General features: G+C 45.1%; 1 protein-coding gene across 3 annotated transcripts in view; it reads left to right on the top strand.

The window, feature by feature from the left end:
* Nucleotides 1-21,623, top strand: part of fam113 (family with sequence similarity 113) — an 83,505-nt gene that overhangs the window by 50,519 nt on the left and 11,363 nt on the right. For 2 of the 3 annotated variants that reach the window (XM_072256854.1, XM_072256853.1), the window contains exon 8: nt 19,209-19,331. The exons of the other annotated variant lie outside the window; for it this stretch is intronic. In XM_072256854.1, coding sequence (XP_072112955.1) covers nt 19,209-19,331 — 123 coding nt within the window. The remainder of the gene's footprint in view (nt 1-19,208; nt 19,332-21,623) is intronic. 3 annotated transcript variants of the gene reach the window in all.

Below are 21,623 nucleotides of genomic sequence, written 5' to 3'. Positions count from 1 at the left end.
TTTCCAGCATCTGCAGAATTCCTGTTATTCCCGTTTATTCCCATTCTTTGCTTCCTGTCTGCCAACCAATTCTCTATCCACTTCAATACCATACCCCCAATACTGTGTGCTTTAAGTTTGCACACTATTCTCCTGTGTGGGACCTTGTCAAAAGCTTTTTGAATATCCAAATATACCACATCCACTGGTTCTCCCCTATCCACTCTACTAGTTACATCCTCAAAAAATTCTGAGATTCGTCAGACATGATTTTCCTTTCACAAATCCATGTTAGTAAATTTGCTGATGACACAAAGGTTAGGGTGTCGCGAATAGTGTGGAGGGCTGTCAGAGGTTACAGCAGGACATTGATAGGATGCAAAACTGGGCTGAGAAGTGGCAGATGGAGTTCAACCCAGATAAGTGTGAGGTGGTTCATTTTGGTAGGTCAAATATGATGGCAGAATATAGTATTAATGGTAAGACTCTTGGCAGTGTGGAGGATCAGAGGGATCTTGGGGTCTGAGTCCATAGGACACTCAAAGCTGCTGCGCAGGTTGACTCTGTGGTTAAGAAGGTGTACGGTTCATTGGCCTTGATCAATCATGGAATTGAGTTTAGGAGTCGAGAGGTAATGTTGCAGCTATATAGGATCCTGGTCAGACCCCACTTGGAGTACTGTGCTCAGTTCTGTTCGCCTCACTACAAGAAGGATGTGGAAACGATAGAAAGGGTGCAGAGGAGATCTACAATGATGTTGCCTGGATTGGGGAGCGTACCTTGTGACAGGGGTCCGCAACCTTTTTTGCAACGCGGACCGGTTTATTATTGACAATATCCTTGCGGACCGGCCGACCCGGGGTGGGCGGGGGGGTAGAGTTGCCAACGGATAAGAGTAGCAGTCAAATACGTTATGTTTACCCCAAGAAGACTACGATGACCATGAAGCCATGCGCGGGCACCAGTGCGCCTGCGTGACTTGGGCATGCGTGTACGTGCCGATTTTTTTTTCTACAAATCATTTTTGGCGATTCTGTTCAGGAGAGGGGGTGTTAGTCACAACCGGAATATAGGTGATAAGTGGCTAATACACTCAATTTTGTTTCTAAAAGGGTTTATCTAATGAATTTAATATTAAACACACAGCGCATATTTTCCTCGCATGGATATAATGATAACTCACTTATAAGTCAATAGCATCATAACATTTTAAGTAACATTTGGATATTAAACACACAGCACATATTTTCCCCATATGAACATATAAAATCATTGCGACACACCAATATCGCTGAATAAGTGGGAGCCCTGGGCTTGTTTTCCTGCAACAAGACGGTCCCATCGAGGGGTGATGGGAGACAGCGATACTCGAAGGGGGTTCCTCATGTCCAGTCTATTCCGCAATTTAGTTTTCATTTTCATTGCATTCATTGCAGAGATATGTTGGAAATGGAAGCAACGTTTTCAGTGCTTCCATGGCTATCTCAGGATATTTAGCCTTGACTTTGATCCAGAATGCCGGCAGAGATGTTATGTCAAACATACTTTTCAGCCTGCCGCCATTTGCAAGCTGGAGGAGTTGATCTCCTTCCCGCGCTGTGTTGGGATTGATTCTTTTCAAGTTATATGTCAGTGATTAGGATAATGGAATTGATGGCTTTGTTGCAAAGTGTGCAGACAATATTGAAGATAGGTGGAGGGGCAGGTAGTTTTGAGGAAGCAGAGAGGCTGCAGAAGGAATTCAGACAGATTAGGAGAACAGGCAAAGTGGCAGATGGAATACAGTGTTGTTCATACACGTTGGTTGAAGAAATGAAAGGCTTGACTATAAATACAAAAAAAGCTGAGGCGCAAAGGGACTTGGGAGTCCATGTGCAGGATTCCCCAAGGTTAGTTTGCAGTTATGGCAGGGAGGCCTCCCGTTTCCCTGACGACTTCACTTGCAAGAAGTGCATCCAGCTGGAGCTGGAACTGGCTGAATTCCCGATTATTCGGGAGGCTGCAAGGATGTTAAGTGTTCTAAAGTGGAAGGTGAGCAGCCAGGGGTCAGGATTCATGTCAACGACAACGATGTAGGGAAGTTTCTTCTTTATTCTTTATTCCTGGTCTGTTGGGACACAGTTATTGCAGAGAGACTGACTCCAGGGGCTGGGTTATGTTCTTTGATGTGGGAAATCTGGGAGACCTCCAGCCTCTCAAATAACTACATCTGCGTCAGGTGCACTGAGTTCCCACACTGTGGATCAGATGCTTCTGAATAAAGTCTGGCTCTGTGGATCAGATGAAGAGCACTGCAGTAGTGATAGGAGATTCCATAGAGGAATAGGAACGAGATCCTGTGACTCCCGGATGGTATGTTGCCTCCCTGGCGCCAGGTTCAGGGTTGTCTCGGATCGAGTTCACAGCATTCTAAAGCGGTAGGGGGAGCAGCCAGAAGTCCTAGTATTTATTGGCACCAGTGATGTAAATAGGAAGGGTGGGAAGGTCTTGAAAAGAGATTTTAGGGAGCTACGTAGAAAGATAAAAAGCAGGACCTCCAGGGTTGTGATCTCTGGATTGCTGCCTGTGCCACACACCAGTGAGGATGATAATGGGATGATTCAGCAGAGTTGTTGATTGGAGTACTGCGCTGTCGCAACACGAGTGTTCCTGCACAGGTCTGACAAAGAGCTTGAAAAGCAGAAAGTTTTTCAATGGGAGTCACTGTTTGGAGACCACACACACACACACAACAGGAGCATTCCTGCCCAGGTCCGACGAAGATTTTCGATGAGAAACCCAGTCTCTCTAAAAGAGGGGTATCCTGTAGTGGAGTGGTCGTCATTGGAGTAATCTAAGGCACAGTAGGAAGTCTTTGGCTCAAACGGGGCTTTGGCAAGAACAGGCAGAGTCTAGGTAAGTTCATTCCTTATTTCTTATTCAACTCTAGAGAGAATAGGGTTTATATCGACAGAGCCAGTGTTCTGATCCGGGTGTCGGATGTGGGAATTCCAGGAGACTCCCAGCCTCTCCATTAGCCACATCTGCACCAGGTGCATCAAGCTGCAGCTCCTTAGAGACCGAGTTAGGGAACTGGAGCTGCAGCTCGATGACCCACAGCTTGTTAGGGAGAGTGAGGTAGTGATAGACAGGAGCTAAGGGAGGTAGTCACCACAAGGCTACAGGAGACAGATAAATGGGTGGCTGTCAGGAGAGGGAAGAGAGAATGTCAGATAGTGGAGAGCACACCTGTGGCTGTCCCCCTCAACAATAAGTACTCCATTTTGAATACTGTTGTGGGTGGGGGGGAGACCTAGCTGGGGGAAGGTAGCTGTGCCTCTGGCACTGGGTCTGGCCCTGTGGCTCAGAAGGGTAGGGAACTGCAGAGGATGGCAATGGTAATGGGGAACTCTATAGTCAGGCGACAGATAGGTAATTCTGTAGATGCAGAAAGGAAACATGGATAGTAGTTTGCCTCCCAGGTGCCAGGGTCAAAGATGTTTCTGGACACATTCACAATATCCTGAAAAGAGAGGGTAAGCAGCAAGAAGCTTACAATAACATAGGAAGAAAAAGGGAGGAGTTCCTGAAAAAAGAATATACAGGGAGTTAGGAAGGAAGCTGAGAAGCAGAACCTCAAGGGTAGAAATCTCGGGACTGCTGTTTGTGCCACGCGACAGTGAGGATAGGAATAGAGTGAGGTGACATATAAATGTGTGGCTGAAGGATTGGAGCAGGGGACAGGGATTCAGATTTCTGGATAATTGGGACCTCTTCTGGGGCAGGTGTGACCTGTACAAAAGGCACAGTTTGCACTTGAATCCGAGGGGGATCAATATTCTTCCGGGCAGATTTACTAGAGCTGTTGGGAGTGGTTTAAACTAATATGGCAGTGGGTTGGGAACCAGGATGATGGAGCTGAGGATGAGCCAGCAGGTTTACAAGTAGATGATGAGTGTAAGGAAGGACAAGCCAATGATTGAAACTCTTTGCTCTGTCTGCATTTGTGAGATTGTGCCACAGAGGCAAAATTCAAAATGGCAAAGAATGCAGGACTGAAGGTGCTGTATTTATATGTGTGTGGCATTCAGAATAAGGTGGATGAACAATTAGAGATTGGTCGGTATGATGTTGTGGGCATCACTGAGTCATGGCTGAAAGAAGGCCGTTGTTGGGAGCTTAACGTCAAGGGATATACTTTGTATCGAAAGGTCAGGCAGGAAAGTGTACGCGGTGGTGTGGCTCAGTTGGTAAGAGATGGAATTACACATTTAGAAAGAGGTGACACAGGGTCAGAGAATGTTCAGTCTTTGTGGGCGGAGTTAAGAAATTGCATGGTTAATAAAACATTGTGGGAATCATTTAAAGGCCTCCAAGTAGTAGCCAAGATGTGAGATTGAGATTGCAAAGGGAGCTGGAAAGGGCAAGTAATATAGGTAATGACACAATTGTAATGGGGGACTTCAGTGTGCAAGGGGATTGGAAATATTAGTTTGGTGCTGAATCGCAAGAGAGGGAATTGGTTGACTGCTAATGAGATGGATTTTTAGAGCAGCTTGTGCTTCAGCCTACTCGGGGAAAGGCTATCTCAGATTGGGTGTTGTGTAATAACCCAGATCTTACTAGGGAGCTTAATGTAAAGAAACCCTTAGGTTGAATTCGTACTGCAATTTGAGAGGGAGAAGCATAAATCAGATGTATCAGTATCACAATGGAATAAAGGGAATTATAGAGGCATGAGAGAGGAACTTCTCCAGATGGGTTGGAGGAGGATGGTGGCAGAGCAGAGATGGCTGCAGTTTCTGGGAATAGTTCACAAGGCACAGGATAGATATGTCCCACAGAGGAAGAAGTTCTCAAATGGCAGGGGTAGGCAACCGTGGCTGACAAAGGAAGTTAAGGACTGCATAAAACCCGAGGAAAGGGCATGTAAGGTAGCATAAGTGAGTGAGAAGTTGGATGATTGGTAAGCTTTTAAAATCCAATAAAAGGCAACCAAAATAGCTATAAGATGGATAAGATGAAATATGGGAGCAAACTAGCCAATAATATAAAATAGGATACTAAAAGTTTTTCATAGTTGTATGAAAAGTAAAAGGGAGGTGAGAGTTGATATTGGATCACTGGAAAATGAAGGTGAGGTAGTAATGAGGGACAAAGAAATGGCAGATGAACCTAATGAGTACTTTGCATCTGTCTTCGCTGTGGAAGACACTAGCAGTGTGCCAGAGATCCGTGAGTGTCAGGGAGCAGAAGTGAGTGCCATTGCTATTATAAAGGAAAACATGCTGGGCAAAGTCAAAGGTCTAAGGTGAATAAGTCACCTGGACCAGATGGAATACACCCCAGAGTCCTGAGTGAGGTTGCTGAAGAGATAATGGATGCATTAGTTATGAATTTATATTTTCACTTGATTCTGGCATGGTCCCGGAGGACTGAAAGATTGCGAATGTCTTTCCACCTTTAAGAAGGGAGGAAGGCAAAAGAAAGGTAATTATAGGCCAGGTAGCCTAACCTCTGCGGTTGGGAATGCATTGGAGTCTGTTATTATGGATAAAGTTTTGAGGTATTTGGAGGCTAATGATAGAATAAGTCAAAGTTAGCATGGTTTCTGTAAAGGGAATCTTGCCTGACAAATCTGTTAGAGTTCTTCGAGGAAGTAATCAGCAGGGTGGACAAAAGAGAGGCAGTTAAGATCATTTACTTGGATTTTCGGAAGGTGTTTGATAGGGTGCCACACATGAGGCTGCTTATCAAGATAAAATCCTGTAGCATAGCAGGAAAGATGGCTGACAGGCAGAAGGCAATGAGTGGGAATAAAAGGGCCCTTTTCTGGTTGGCTGCTGGAGATAGTGGTGTTCTTTAGGGGTCAGTGTTGGGACTGTAGCTTTTCACATTGTTTGGAATTTGTGGCAAAGTTTGTGGATGATGGGAAGATAGGTGGAGGGGTAGGTAGTGCTGAGGAAGCAATGAGATTGCAGCAGGACTTAGACAAATTGGAAAAATAGGCAAAATGTGGCAGATAAAACAGTGCTGGAAAATGTATGATGCATTTTGGTAAAAGGAACAATAGTGCAGACTACTATCTAAATGGGGAGAAGGTTCAAACATCAGAGGTACAGAGGGACTTGGGTGTCCTCAACCAGGAGTCCCAGAAGGTTAATTTACAGCTTGAGTCTGTGGGAAAGAAAGCAAATGCAGTGTTGTTATTTATTTCAAGGGGAATAGAATATAAAAGCAAGGAGGTAACGCTGAGCATTTATAAGACACTAGTCAGGCTGCGCTTGGAGTGTTGTCAACAGTTTTCAGTCGCATTTCTCAAAGATGTGTTGTCATTGGAGAGAGTCCAGAGGAGGTTCACAAGGATGATTCTGGGAATGATGGGGTTAACATATGAGGAGCGTTTGGAAGCTTTGGGTCTGCACCTACTGAAGCTTAGAAGAATGCGGGCCTGGGGCGGGGGAGATCTCATTAAAACCCACCAAATGTTGAAAGGACTAGATAAGGTGGATGTGGAGGGGATGGTTCCTATGGTGGGGTATCCTTAAAGTTGAGAGGTGACCCTTTAGAACAGAGGTAAGGATTTTTTTTAGCCAGAGAGTAGTGAATCTATAGAATGCTGTGGACCATGGGTATATTTAAGGCAGAAGTCGATTGTTTCCTGATAGGTTAGGGGATGAAAGGTTATGGTGAGAAGGCAGGTGTATGAGTTTGAGTGGGATCTGGGACCGGCGATGATGTAATAGCGGAGCAGACTCGATGGCTGAGCAGCCTAGTTCTGCTCCTGTGTCTTACGGAATATGTAGAGTCATACTCATAGAGAAGTACAACAGAGAAAAAGATCCTCAGCCCTTCTCGTCCATGCCAAAACCATTTAATCTGCATACTCCCTTCAGCCTGCAGGGGTACCACAGCCCTCTATTTTGCTACTATCCAGGTACCTACCCAAATATCAGAGCATAAGAAATAGGAGCAGGAGTCGGCCATCTGGCCCATCGAGTCTGCCCCGCCATTCAATAAGATCATGGCTGATCTGGCCATGGGTTCACCTCCACCTACCTGCCTTTTCCCCATAATCCTTAATTACCCTACTGTGCAAAATCCTATCCAACTGCCTTAAATATATTTACTGAGGGACAGGTTTCCCCGCCATCTGAAGGTAGAGCATTCCTATGAAATGGTTCGTAAGCCAGAATGTCATAAAGCGAAGAAGCAATTACCATTCACTTATATGGGAAAAATTTGTGAGCATTTGTAGACCCAAAAAATAACCTACCAAGTCATGCCAAATAACACATAAAACCTAAAATAACAATAACATATAGTAAAAGCAGGAATGATATGATAAATACACAGCCTATATAAAGTAGAAAAACTTTTCTATAATCATTGCCGCACTGTTCTCCGTAGCGAAAATCTCACCCAAGTGCTCTCGGCAGAAACACAACGTAAGTGCTGTTGGCAAGAACACTCTCTCCAGTAACCTTTAAGCTAAATAACGCATAAAAATACACGGCCTATATAAACTAGAAATAATATATGTACAATGTAGTATCACTTACCGGAATCGGGAAGTCAGCGCCGAGCACACTGATGATGGTGTTAGGCTGAGTCGTCGGAGGTTAGGGTGGTGCAGTGGTCCTCACCCTCCGGGCAGTGAACCGATACTGATCTGCAGAGAATGCAGCGGTAGCCGGGACGCACCCAGCACATCTTTAAGAAAAAAGCCGAAATAAACAGGCTAATTAATTAGGTGCCGCCTGGCACGTAAATGTCGGCCCAGATCAGAGGTGATTGCCGATTAGGTTGCCAGTTGTGGCACCTAATTAATTAGCTTGTTTATTTCAGCTTTTTTCTTAAAGATGTGTAGGGTGCTCCCTGGCTATTGAAGCATTCTCCGCGGCAATGTATTGGTTCGCGGCCCGCGGGTTGGGGTGGTGGGACACTGGGGTGTCATCTCATTGTCGTCTGTTTCCATCAGGGCAGGCAGGTCATCTTCTATGTCTGCCTGCCTCGATGTCGAAGGTTGAGGTTCGTCGTCTGCTGTGGCTGATGTGGAAGGCTTGAAAAACGACAGTATGCTTGACTACCTAGCCTCGCGCATTTTTCTATCAAACAGTTCTTTGTAAGCACTCAAACCATCCTGCATGTATACCCTGGAGCTACGAATCCTTTCAAAATTAAAGTCGTACTTTTCTGCAATCATTGTTGTCAATTGCAGCGAAAATCTCACGCAGTTGCTTCACGTTCAGTTCCTGGACGACTTCACTTTCGGTCCGTTCGCTATTGCATTCGGTTTCGATTGTTATCCTTTCTTCTTCCAATTGCATCAGCTCTTCATCTATCAGTTCTTGGTCATCGGATGCCAAAACCTCTTCAACATCATCTTCGTCAACTTCCACAAGCCAAACTCACTTCGTACTTACTTCGTTCACCATGATTGAAATGCTTAATTATGTCTAGTTTTACGATAAGTATGAGCTCTTTTAGGCTTTTCTGATACCTTAGAACTCATCTTGCTAACGGCTGCTCACAGGCACGTGTTTAAGCAATGCCGGTGAGAATGCAGTTCCGGGGGGGGGGGGGGAAGCTTGGCTGCTCGGGGCGCGTGCTGCCTTTTTTTGTAACAGTGAAAACACCTTCTGTTAGCGAAAACAGGTAACTAATGTAGGTCTTTCGTAACAGCGAGATTTCGTAAAACGAACGTTCAAAAAGTGGGGGGCACCTGTAGTCTCGACTGCTTCCCTGGGCAGAGAATTCCACAGATTCACCACTCTCTGGGAAAAGCAGTTCCTCCTCATCTCCGTCCTAAACCTACTCCCCCGAATCTTGAGGCTATGTCCCCTACTTCTAGTCTCACCTACTAGTGGAAATAATTTTCCTGCCTCTATCTTGTCTATCCCTTTCGTAATTTTTGTATGTTTCTATAATATCACCTCTCATTCTTAAGTCCAGGCGACTCAATCTCTCCTCATCTCTGGAATCAACCTGGTGAACCTCCTCTGCACCGCCTCCAAAGCCAGTATATCCTTCCTCAAGTAAGGGACCAGACCTGCACGCAGTACTCCAGGTGAAGCCTCACCAGTACCCTGTACAGTTGCAGCATAACCTCCCTGCTCTTAAATTCGATCCCTCTGGCTGTGAAGGTCAACGTCCCATTTGCCTTCTTGATAGCCTGCTGCACCTGCAAACCAACCTTTAGTGACTCATGTACAAGCACCTCCAAGTCCCTCTGCACAGCAGCATGCTGCAATTTATTACCATTTAATTAATAATCTGCTCTTTTATTTTTCCTCCCAAAGTGAATGATCTCACATTTACCAACATAATACTCAATGCCAGACCTTGCCCACTCACTGAATTTATCTATTTCTTTCTGCAGAATTCACTTAAACGCTGAAATTGAGCTCACATGCACCACTTGTGCTGGCAGCTCGTTCCACACTCTCGCGACTCTTGAGTGAAGAAATTTCTCTTCATGTTCCCCATTCACCTTTCACCATTAACCCATGACCTCTGGTTGTAGTCCCACCCAAACTCAGTGGAAAAAGTGTGCTTGCATTTATACCCCTCATAACTTTGAATACCTCTATCAAATCTCCTTTCAATCTTCTACATTCCAAAGAATACAGTTTTAACTGATTCAACCTTACCCTATAACTCAGGCTACATCCACACTAGACCGAATAAATTTGTAACCGAAGCTTTTTCTCTTCGTTTTGACCCTCCGTCCACACTGAAACTGCATTTTCCTCTCCCGAAAACTGAGATTTTCAGAAACGCTCTCTAGAGTGAATAAATCTGAAAACACCTAATATCTGGCATAGTGAGTACGTGGTAACCGGCTAATTTTAAAACCGCTGTCGTGACGTGCCGGAACAAACGGTGGTGGCAGCGTGGTATTTCATTGTTTTCTTGAACGCAACCTGCAACAGCACAACAATATCTGACAACAGATGTGTAGCAGCCTAATGTAACATTGTATGGAAATACAAGATAACACCGATGCAGACATGTTTTATACATTTAACAAGGTGCTTTATTAATGTATTGCTTGTACAAACATTCAATAGATGCAATTGTCACTTTTGCCCAGTAACTCGTTTTATTGCATATGTTAAATACAGCAAAATAATACACAAAGACATGGCAAAAGTAAAGGCAAACAAATGAGGTAACAGCAAATTTCACTTTTGCCCAGTAACAAGCCTTATTGTATTTAGTTGTAGCTGTTGTCCCTTTCATCGGTGAAGAGACTATGGCTGCAGGAAATGTTTCTGGACAAACGCGCACCAAGTCTTTCGTTTGGCAATTTCCTTTGAAGTTTTTCTAGTCTGTAACTGGACAAACGCGCACCAAGTATACAGTTTCCTCTTCGCTTGTTTTCTGTGTGTCCTGCGCATGCCCAGTAGGAGGAGATTCGCCCAAATATCCGTTTCAATGTGGACAGAGGTATTTTTTAAAAAGCCTAGTGTGGACGCCTGTCGTTTTTATGTGAAACTGGCATTTTCAAAATTATCCGGTCTAGTGTGGACGTAGCCTCAGGTCCACCAGACCCAGAAACATCCTTGTAAATTTTCTCTGCACTCTTTCAACCTTGTTTACACCTTGCTGTAATTAGGTGACCAAAACTGCACACAATACTCCAAATTAGGCCTCGCCAACATCTTATACAACTTCAACATAACATCCCATCTTCTGTGCTCAATGCATTGATTTATGAAGGCCAATGTGCCAAAAGCTTTCTTTACAACCCGATCTACCTTTCAGTGACTTATAGACCTGTATTTCCAGATCTGTCTGTTCTACCACACTCCACAGTGCACTGTGGTTTGTCCTACTGAATGTCAACACTTTGCACTTCTCTGCATTAAATTCCATCTGCCATTTTCAGCCCATTTATCCACGATGCAGATCCCTTTGTCCACTACAACCCCAACCTTGGCGCCATCGCAGATTTGCTGCTCCAGTTAACCACCTTATAAGACCACAAGACATGAGCTGACCCGATAGGCCATTTGGTCCATCGAGTCTGCTCAGCCATTCAATCCTGGCTGATCCCTTTTTCCCTCCTCAGCCCCAGTCCCCAGCTTTCTCCCCGTAACCTTTGTTGCCATGTCCAATCAAGAACCTATCAACCTCTGCCTTTAATACACCGAACGACCTGGCCTCCACAGCTGCCTGTGGTAATAACTTCCACAACTTCACCCCTCTCGGGCTGAAGGAATTTCTCTGCATCTCTCTTGTAAATGGATGCCCCTCTATCTTGAGGCTGTACCCTCTTGTCCTAGACTCCCCCATCATGGGAAACATTCTTTACACATCTACTCTGTCTTGGCCTTTTAACATTTGAAAGAGTAAGACACCCTCTCCTCCTCTAAATTCCAGCGAGTACAGACCCAGAACTATCAAACAATCCTTGTATGATAACCCTTTCATTCCTGGAATCGTCCTTGTGAACCTCCTCTGGACCCTCTCCAATGCCAGTACATCTTTTCTAAGATGAGGGGCCCAAAACTGTTCACAATACTCAAGGTGAGGCCTCACCAGTGCCTTATAAAGTCTCAGCATCACATCCTTACTCTTGTATTCTAGACCTCTTGAAATGAATACTAATATTGCATTTGCCTTCCTCACCACAAACTCGACCTGCAAGTTAACCTTTAGGGTGTTCTGCACAAGGACTCCAAAGTCCCTTTACGTCTCAGATTTTTGGATTTTCTTCCCGTTTAGAAAATAGTCTGCTCATTTATTTCTACTATCAAAGTGCATAACCATGCATTTTCCACATTGTATTTAATTTGCCACCCTATTGCCCATTCTCCAAATCTGTCCAAGTCCTTTTGCATCCTACCTGTTTCCTCAATACTACCTGCCTCTCCACCAATCTTCATATCATCTGTAAACTTGGCAACAAAGCCATCTATTCCATCATCTAAGTCATTCATATACAGCATAAAAAGAAGTGGTCCCATCACCGACCCCTGCAGGACACCACTAGTCACTGGAAGCCAACCAGACAAAGGATCCTTTTATTCCCACTGGCTGCCTCCTACCAATCAGCCAATGCTCTAACCATGTTAGTAACTTTCCTGTAATACCATAGGATCTTAACTTGATAAACGGCCTCTTCTGTGGCACCTTGTCAAAGGCCTTCTGAAAATCCAAATACCTACTGCATCCCCTTAATCAATTCTACTTGTAATCTCCTCAGAGTTCCAAGAGGTTCATCAGGGAAGACTTTTCCTAAAGGAAACCATGCTGATTTTGTCCTATTCTCCGCAAAGTGCATCCGGCTGCAGCTCCTTGAAGACCGTGTTAGGGATCTGGAGCAGCAGCTGGATGACCTTCAGCTTATACAGGAGAGCAAGGAAATAATGGATCAGAGTTACAGGGAGGTAGTCACTGTGAAGTTGCAGGAGGCGAGTAGCTGGGTGACCGTCAGGAGAAAAGGAAATAGACAATTAGAGCAGAGCACCCTGTGGCCATTCCTCTCAAAAATGAGTATACCGCTTTGGATACTTTTGTGGGGGATGACCTCCCGGAGGAATGCCACGGCGGCTGGGTTACAGGCACTGAGCATGGGTCCGTGGTGCAGAAGGGAAAGAAAGAGAAGTTGGGAGCGGTGCTGATAGGGAACTCAATAGTGAGGAGAACAGACAGGAGATTCTGTGGACGTGAGCGAGACACCAGGGTGATATGTTACCTCCCAGGTGCCAGGATCAGTGATGTCTCAGATCGCGTCCACAACATTTTGGAGAGGGAGGGGAAGCAGCCAGATGTCTTGGTACATATTGGTACCAATGGCATAGGAAGGAAAAGCAATGAGGTCCTGAAGAGAGAATTTAGAGAGCTGGGTAGAAAGCTGAGAAGCAGGACCTCTCAGGTAGTAATTTCTGGATTGCTGCCTGTGCCACGCACCAGTGAGGGTAGAAACAGGATGATTTGGCAGATAAATGTGTGGCTGAGAAACTGGTGCAGGGGGCAGGGCTTCAGGTTCTTGGATCATTGGGATCTCTTCTGGGGGAGGTATGACCTGTTCGAAAGTGACGGGTTGCACCTGAACATGAGGGGACCAATATTCTCATAGGCAGATTTGTTAGAGCTGTTGGGGAGGATTTAAACTAACTTGGTAGGGGGGTGGGAACTAGAGTGAAGGGGCTCAGGAAAGGATGGATGGTAAAAAAGCAAAGATAGCATGCAGTCAGACTCTCAGGAAGGGTGGGCAGAGAATAGGACATAACTGCAGCCAGCAGGGTGAGTATCTGTGCATTAGGGATGCAGAATCATTCCAAAGGGGAGCAAATACAGTATTCAAAGTGCACAATGCACAGAGCACAAGAAGTAAGGTGGATGATCTTGATGCACTTTTACAGATTGTCGGGGATGCTGTGGCTATTACTGAATCGTGGCTGAAGGATGGTTGGAGTTGGGACCTAAATGTCCAAGGTTACACATTATATCGGAGGGATAGGAAGGTAGGCAGAGGGGGTGGTGTGGCTCCACTGGTAAAGAATGGCACCAAATCAGTAGAAAGATGTGACATAGGTTTGGAAGATATTGGATCTTTGTGAGTTAAGTTAAACTGCAAGGGTAAAGAGACGTCGAGGGCAGTTATATACAGGCCTCCCAACAGTGCCTGGGAGGTGGACCACAGATTACAACAGGAAATAGAAAAGGCGTATCAAAAGGACAATGTTATGGTAGTTATGGGAGATTTTAACATGCAGGTCAATTGGAAAAATCAAGTTGGTAATGGATGTCAAGAGAGAGAGTTTGCTGAATGGCTATGAGATGGCTTTTTAGAGCAGTTTGTCATTGAGCCAACCAGAGGATCAGCTATACTGGATTGGGTGTTATGTAATGAACCTGAGACTATCTTAAGGTAAGGAGCTTAAGGTAAAAGAACCCTTAGGAGCCCATGATCACAATATGATTGTGTTCAACTTGGAATTTGATAGGGAGAAAGTAAAGTCTGATGTAGCAGTATTTCAGTGGAGTAAGGGAAATTACAGTGGTATGAGAGAGGAGTTGGCCAAAGTAAACTGGAAGAAGATCCTAGCAGGGATGTCAGCAGAGCAGCAATGGCGTGAGCTTCTGGAAAAAATAGGGAAGGTGCAGGATAGATGTATTGCAAAAACAAAGAAGTATCCAAATGACAACTGTGGCTGTCAAGGGAAGTCAGATCTAATCTATAAGCAAAAGATGGCATATAACAACGCAAAAATTAGTGGGAAGATAGAGGATTGGGAAGATTTTATACCCTAGAGAGCAGCTAAAAGAGTCACTAGGAGGGAAAAGATGAAATATGAAAGCAAGCTAGCAAATAATATCAAAGTGGATAGTAAAAGCTTTTTCAAGTACATAAAAAGTAAGGGAGAGAGGAGAGTGGTTATAGGACTGCTAGAAAATGAGGCCAGAGAAATAATAGCAGAAGACAAGGAGATGGCAGATGAACTAAATGAGTATTTTGCATCATCTTCACTGTGGAGGGCATCGGCAGTGTGCCAGATGTTGAAGAGTGTGAGAGAAGAATTGAATTGACTTTATTTCTTACATCCTTCATGTATATGAGGAGTAAAAAATTTTTACAATACATCTCCACTTAGATGTGCAATGTGCAATCATAGTAATTTATAATAATAGGAGAGACAATGTAACAGAGTACACTCAGATCAGTGTGAGTTCATCAGTCTGATGGCCTGGTGGAAGAAGCTGTCCTGGAGCCTGTTGGTCCTGGCTTTTATGCTGCGGTACCGTTTCTGACTTAGAGAAGTGAGTGCAGTAACTGTTACAAGGGAGAAGGTCACCAAGCCAAGATGAACTGCACCCTAGAGTTCTGCAATAGGTAGCAATAGAGACTTTAGAGACATTAAGTTTCAATGGGTGCATTTAATGTCAATAGAAATGTGTACAATATACACCCAGAAATTCTTCTTCACAGACGTCTACGAAAACAGAAGAGTGCCCCAAAGAATGAATGACAGTTAAAATGTTAGAACCCCAAACTTCCTCCACCAACCCCTCCTCCCACGCAGCGAGGCTATGAACCCCCCCCCCCACTAGCAAAAAAGCATCAGGACCCTCCACCGAGCATTCAAGTGTGCAGCAAAGCATCAATAAAGGGAAAGATTTGCAGTGGTTTCAAAAGATGATCAGATCATGTGGACAGCCAGAGGCTTTTTCCCAGGGCTGAAATGGCTAACACAAGGGCCCATGGTTTTAAGGTGTTTGGAAGTAGGTTTAGGGGGATGTCAGGGGTAAGTTTTTCACACAGAGTGGTGGTTGCGTTGAATGCACTGCCAGCGATGGTGGTAGAAGCAGATACAATAGGGTCTTTCAACAGTGGTCCGCAAAGCTCCTACCGGGCCGCGAGGGAACGATATGATTTGGCGATATGATGAGTAAAAAAACAAACGTCGCTTGAGAGTCTCTTTGGAAGAGATGGTAGGGGACATAAAAGGCCTAACGATGATGATAATGCAGAGCCAGCTGAGGCCGAGACTGCAAAAATAAAGAAAGCTTCCTGCAACAGAAAATACGACGAGTCGTACATAAAATATGGCTTTATTGCGACCAGTGACTCGCATGCTCCAAGCCCCCCGTGTGTGATACGTGGAGACAAGCTGTCTAATGAGGCAATGAAGCCCTCAAAACTGCTTCGGAACCTTGTCCAAGCACCCTGCACTAAAGCCAAACTCGCTGAGTTTTTTGAGCGGAAAAAACGTGAGCAAGCGGGACAGAAGCAAGTGTGGAGAGCCACCACCTCCACAAATGCTGCTGCTCTGAGAGCGTCTACTTAGTGGCTAGCCGTATTGCTAAGGCTAAGGAGCCTTTCACTGTTGGTGAAGAATTGATTCTGCCTGCTGCCAAGGACATGTGCCGTGAACTGTTGGGAGAAGCTGCAGCTAACAAGATGGCACAGGTTTCTCTTTCAGCTACCACAGTTTCAAGGAGAATCGATGAAATAGCGGAGGACATCGAAGCACAGCTATTGGAACAGCTGAACGAGTCACCATGGTATATTATCCATGTCGACGAGTCTACCGATGTCGACAACAAGGCAATGCTGCTGGTTAATCTGCGGTATATATTTCAAGACGATGTGCAGGAGGATGTGTTGTGTGCACTGCCGCTGCCAACTAACACAACTGGGGCAGAACTATTCAAGTCTTTGAATGACTACATGTCAGGCAAACTGGACTGGTCATTCTGTGTTGGAATATGCACAGACGGGCTGCAGCTATGACTGGATGGCTGTCTGGTTTCACTACCCGAGTCAGAGGTTGCTCCTGAATGCCAGTCTACATACTGGTACTGGCACTGGCATACACAGGGAAATGCTGGCTAGCTGAAAAATGTCGCCTGATCTTAACAGCGTATTGAGTGACGTTGTTGAATTTATCAATACATCAAAGCAAGGGCCCTTAACTCACATCTGTTTGAGCAGCTTTGCGAGGAAATGGATGCAGAGCACAAACGCCTTCTCTTACACACTGAAGTCAGGTGGCTATCAAGGGCGAGAGCCCTGGCCAGGGTTTTTGAGTTAAGAGAGCAGCTACAGAGATTTCTTTCAGGAAAAAAAGTCACCACTGGCAGCACACTTCAGTGACGAGGAGTGGATAGCAAAACTCGCTTATCTGTGTGACATCTTCAACCTGCTCAATGAACTCAATTTGTCAGGATCTGTCCTGGACCCCTGCTCTTTGTGATTTTTATAAGGTACCTGGATGAAGAGGTGGAAGGATGGTGGAGTAAGTTTGCAGATGACACGAAAATTGGAGGAGTTGTGGATGGAGCTGTAGGTTGTCGAAGGTTACAAGAGGATATAGACAGGATGCAGAGTTGGGCAGAAAAGTGGCAGATGGAGTTCAAACCGGATAAGTGTGAGGTGATACAGTTTGGAAGGACAAACCAGAAGGCTGAGTACAGGGTTAATGGTCGGTTACTTAAGAGTGTGGATGAACAGAGGGGCCATGGGGTTCAAATCCATACATCCCTCAAGGTCGCTGCACAGGTTGATAGGGTAGTTAAGAAGGCCTATGGGATGCTAGGCTTCATTAATAGGGGGATTGATTTCAAGAGTAGAGAGGTCATGTTGCAACTCTACAAATCTCTGGTGAGACCACATTTAGAATATTGTGTTCAGTTCTGGTCACCTCATTATAGGAAGGATGTGGAAGCTATGGAGAGGGTGCAGAGGAGATTACCGGGATGTTGCCTGGATTGGAAAAGAAGTCTTCTGAGGCAAGGTTAGCAGAGCTGGGACTTTTCTCTTTGGAGCATAGAAGGATGAGAGGGGACTTGATAGAGGTCTACAAGATTATGAGAGGCATAGGTAGGGTGCATAGCCGGTACCTGTTTCCCAGGACATGAATAGCAAACACCAGAGGGCATATGTACAAAGTTAAGGGAGGGAAGTTTAGGGGAGACATCAGGGGTAAGGTTTTTACACAGCGGGTTGTGGGTACCTGGAATGACTTGCCAGGGATGGTGGTGGAGGCTGATACTTTATACTTTATTGTCGCCAAACAATTGGTACTAGAACGTACAATCATCACAGCGATATTTGATTCTGCGCTTCACACTCCCTGGATTACAAACATTAAATAATAAAAATAGTTAAAATTAGTAAATATTAAAAATTTAAATTATAAATCATAAATAGAAAATAGAAAAATGGGAAGTAAGATAGTGCAAAAAAAACCGAGAGGCAGGTCCGGATATTTGGAGGCTACAGCCCAGATCCGGGTCAGGATCCGTTCAGCAGTCTTATCACAGTTGGAAAGAAGCTGTTCCCAAATCTGGCCGTACGAGTCTTCAAGCTCCTGAGCCTTCTCCCGGAGGGAAGAGGGACGAAAAGTGTGTTGGCTGGGTGGGTCGTGTCCTTGATTATCCTGGCAGCACTGCTCTGACAGTGTGCGGTGTAAAGTGAGTCCAAGGATGGAAGATTGGTTTGTGTGATGTGCTGCGCCATGTTCAGGATTTTCTGCAGCTTCTTCCGGTCTTGGACAGGACAACTTCCATACCAGGTTGTGATGCACCCTAGAAGAATGCTTTCTATGGTGCATCTATAAAAATTAGTGAGGGTTTTCGGGGACAGGCCAAATTTCTTTAGTTTTCTGAGGAAGTAAAGGTGCTGGTGGGCCTTCTTGGCAGTGAACTCTGCTTGGTTGGACCAAGTCAGGTCAATTGTGATATTGACCCCGAGGAACTTAAAGCTTTTGACCTGTTCCACTTGCGCACCACCGATGTAAATTGGATCGTGCAGTCTGCTATTCCTTCTGAAGTCAACAACCAATTCCTTCGTCTTGCGGACATTCAGGGATAGGTTATTGTCTTCGCACCATGCCACCAGCTTCTTAATTTCTTAATACATTAGGGGTACTTAAGAGCCTCTTGGACAGGCACATGGATAAAAGAAAAATGGAGGCCTACGGGGTAGTGTGGGTTTAGTATTTTTTTTTAGGAGTATATGGGTGGGCACAACATCGAGGGCCGAAGGGCCTGTACTGTGCTGTGGTGTTCTAGTGTCTAGTGTCAGCTCATGATGGAATGGTTGAGCAGACTCGATGGGCCGAATGGCCGACTTCTGCTCCTTTGTCTTATGGTCTAGTGTCTAGTGTCTAGTATCTAGTCATCAAAAGCCATTTAAACCTGGAAACATTTTTGTGAACCTCCTTTGAACACTCCAGTTTCAACACATCCTTTTCAAGACAAGGGGCCCAAAAACTGCTCAGAATACTCCAATCGAGGCCACTCCTTTGCTTTATAAAGTCTCAACATTACATTCTTGCTTTTATATTCTAGTCCTCTTGAAATGAACGATAGTATCACATTTGCCTTCCTCATCATTCCACTATCCTGCCTAGCATTCCCACTACCCTGAGAAAGAAACTTGCTTGGTCTACTTCAGGCTCCACCTCTCATGGCTGAATCCTTTCGAGGCAAAGCTATCGAGCTTCCTTCCCCACTCAAACCCTAGACGCTTCTGCAATAGCTTAATCTCCTCGTAAGACCATAAGATTTAGGAGCAGAAGTAGGCCATTCGGCCCATCGAGTCTGCTCTGCCATTCAATCATGGGCTGATCCACTTCATCCAGTCATCCTCACTCCCCTGCTTTCACCTTTTATTTAGCTACATGTGTGGCTGGGATGATCATCTGCTCATATTTAACCCCATGTGTGTGTGCGTTTAAGTCCCCGTGCTGGGCTGTGCTTAAGCTTGCGTATGCTGCTTTGTTTTCCAGTCCCGGTGCCGTGGGAAGTTGGTGCCCGAGGACCTGCTCCTCACAACCGGAACTACCTCAGACCTGACCTGCCGGGGCCTTGTCCACCACCTGTGAGATTCAGGGACGCCCCTGGCCCTGACAGTAAGTTGCGTGTCTCTGTGTCCGTGTGATTGGCACTGTGTCGGGACTAAAACTGCAGGGCAGAAGTAAGTTTGCAGATGACATGAAGGCCGATGACACATTGATAGTGTAGAAGGTTGTCGTGAGTTAGAACAGCACACTGACAGGTCGCAGAGCTGGGCTGAGAAGTGACAGATGGAGCTTAACCCGGAAAAATGTGGTGATTCATTTTGGAAAGTTGAATTTGAAGGCAGAATACTGGGTTAATGTAAGGATTCTTAGTAGTGTGGAGGAACTTGCAGATCCTGTCATCCACATCCATAGGTTCCTGATAGTTGCCAGGTGTGTTGGCCTTCATTAGTCAGGGGATTGACAACAGGAGCCGTGAGGTAATGTTGCAGCTCTATAGAATCCTGGGGAGACCACTCGCAGTATTCTGCTTAGTTATGGTCCCCTCATTATAGGAACGTACAGTAGAACAGGACAGGAACAGACACCATGGCCCACAATAAATTAATAATGGCCAACTAAACTGATCTCTTGTGCCTGCACAATGTCCATATCCCTCACATTCATGTGCCTATCTAAATGTCTCTTAAAAATCTCTAACGTATCTGCCTTTACCACTGGCCCAGTCAGGACATTCTAGACACCCACTATTCTGTGATTTAAAAAAAAGCATCCCTTCATATTTCCTTTGAACCTACCCCCTCTCACCCTAAGTGCATGCCCTCTGGTACTAGACATTTCAAGCCTTGGAAAAAGATACTGTCTGCCTACTCTATCTGCGCCTCTCATAATGTTAGAAAACCTCTTTCAGATCTGCTCTCAGTCTCTGTGGCTCCAGAGGAAACAACACAACTTTGCCCAACCTTTTGCTATGGCACACGCCCTCTAATCTAGGCACCTCTTCAACACCTTCTCCAAAGCCTCGACATTCTTCTTGTAATGGGCTGACCAGAGCTGTATGCAAAACTCCAGATGTGGCCTAACTTGAGTTTTATAAAGCTGCACCATAACTTACTATTGAACTTAGTGCCTTGACTAACAAACTCAAGTATGCTACAAGCCTTATCAACCACCCGATCAACCTTCGTAACCACTTCCTGTGAGCTATGAACTTGAACTTCAAAACCCTTCTGCTCATCAACACGGTTAAGGATCTTGCCCTTGACAATGTACTGTCTCTTTACATTTGACCTACCACTTCACAGAGTGAAGGGCTGGTTTCTGAGCTGTACTGTTCTGTAACTCCATTCTGCAGATCCGTGTGGAACACCAGTAATCACAGATCTCCAGTTAGAATAGGTCTCTTCGAACACTACTCTCTGTAGGTCAGCAATTCACCATGGATCCCATGCATCTTCATCTTCTTGATGAGCTTCCCATGAGGGACCTTGTCAAAGGCCTTGCTGAAATCCATGTAGACAACATCCACAGCGATCACACTCATCACCTCATCAAAAAAGTCGTTAATAAAAAATGACTTGCTCCGCACAAAATATGAAAAATTTTTGCATCTGTATTTACTCAGGAGACGGACACAGAGTCTATAGAAGAGAGGCCAAGCAGCATTGGTTTCATGGAACCTGTACAGATTACAGAGGAGGTGGTGTTTGCTACCTCGAGGGAACTCAGGGTAGATAAATCCTTGGGGCCTGACAGGGTGTTCCCTCGGACCCTACGGGAGGCAATTTCTGGGGCCCTAGCAGATATTTAAATGCATCGATCGTGACAGGACAAGTACCAGAGGATTGGAGGATAGCCAATATTGTTCTGCTGTTTAAAGAAAGGTCTAAGCATAAACCAGGAAATTATAGGCTGGTGACTGACATCAGTTGTGGGAAAGTTATTGGAAGGTATTCTAAGGGATCAGAAATATAAGTATTTGGATAGACATGGACTGATTATGGATAGTCAGCATGGCTTCGTGTGTGGTATGTTGTGTCTAACCGATCTTATGGAGTTTTTAGAGGAAATTACCAGGAAAGTTGATGAAGGCAGGCCAGTAGATGTCTACATAGACTTCAGTAAGACATTTGACAAGGTCCCGCATGGGAGGCTAATCAGGAAGGTTCAGGCACTCAGCATTCAAGATGAGGTAGTAAATTGGATTAGATATCAGCTTTGTGGGAGAAACCAGAGAGTGGGAGTAGATGCTTGCCTCTTTGACAGGAGGCCTGTGACTAGTGGTGTGCCTCAGGGATCGGTGCTGGGTCCATTGTTGTTTGTCATCTATATCAATGATCTGGATAAAAATGTGGTTAACTGAATCAACAAATTTGTGGATGACACCACGATAGGGGGTGTAGT

This window comes from Mobula birostris, chromosome 4 (assembly GCF_030028105.1).
Source record: "Mobula birostris isolate sMobBir1 chromosome 4, sMobBir1.hap1, whole genome shotgun sequence".
Classification (NCBI taxonomy): Eukaryota; Metazoa; Chordata; class Chondrichthyes; order Myliobatiformes; family Myliobatidae; genus Mobula; species Mobula birostris.
Note: the sequence above shows the minus strand (reverse complement) of the source record. Positions and strands in the feature narration are given on the sequence as shown.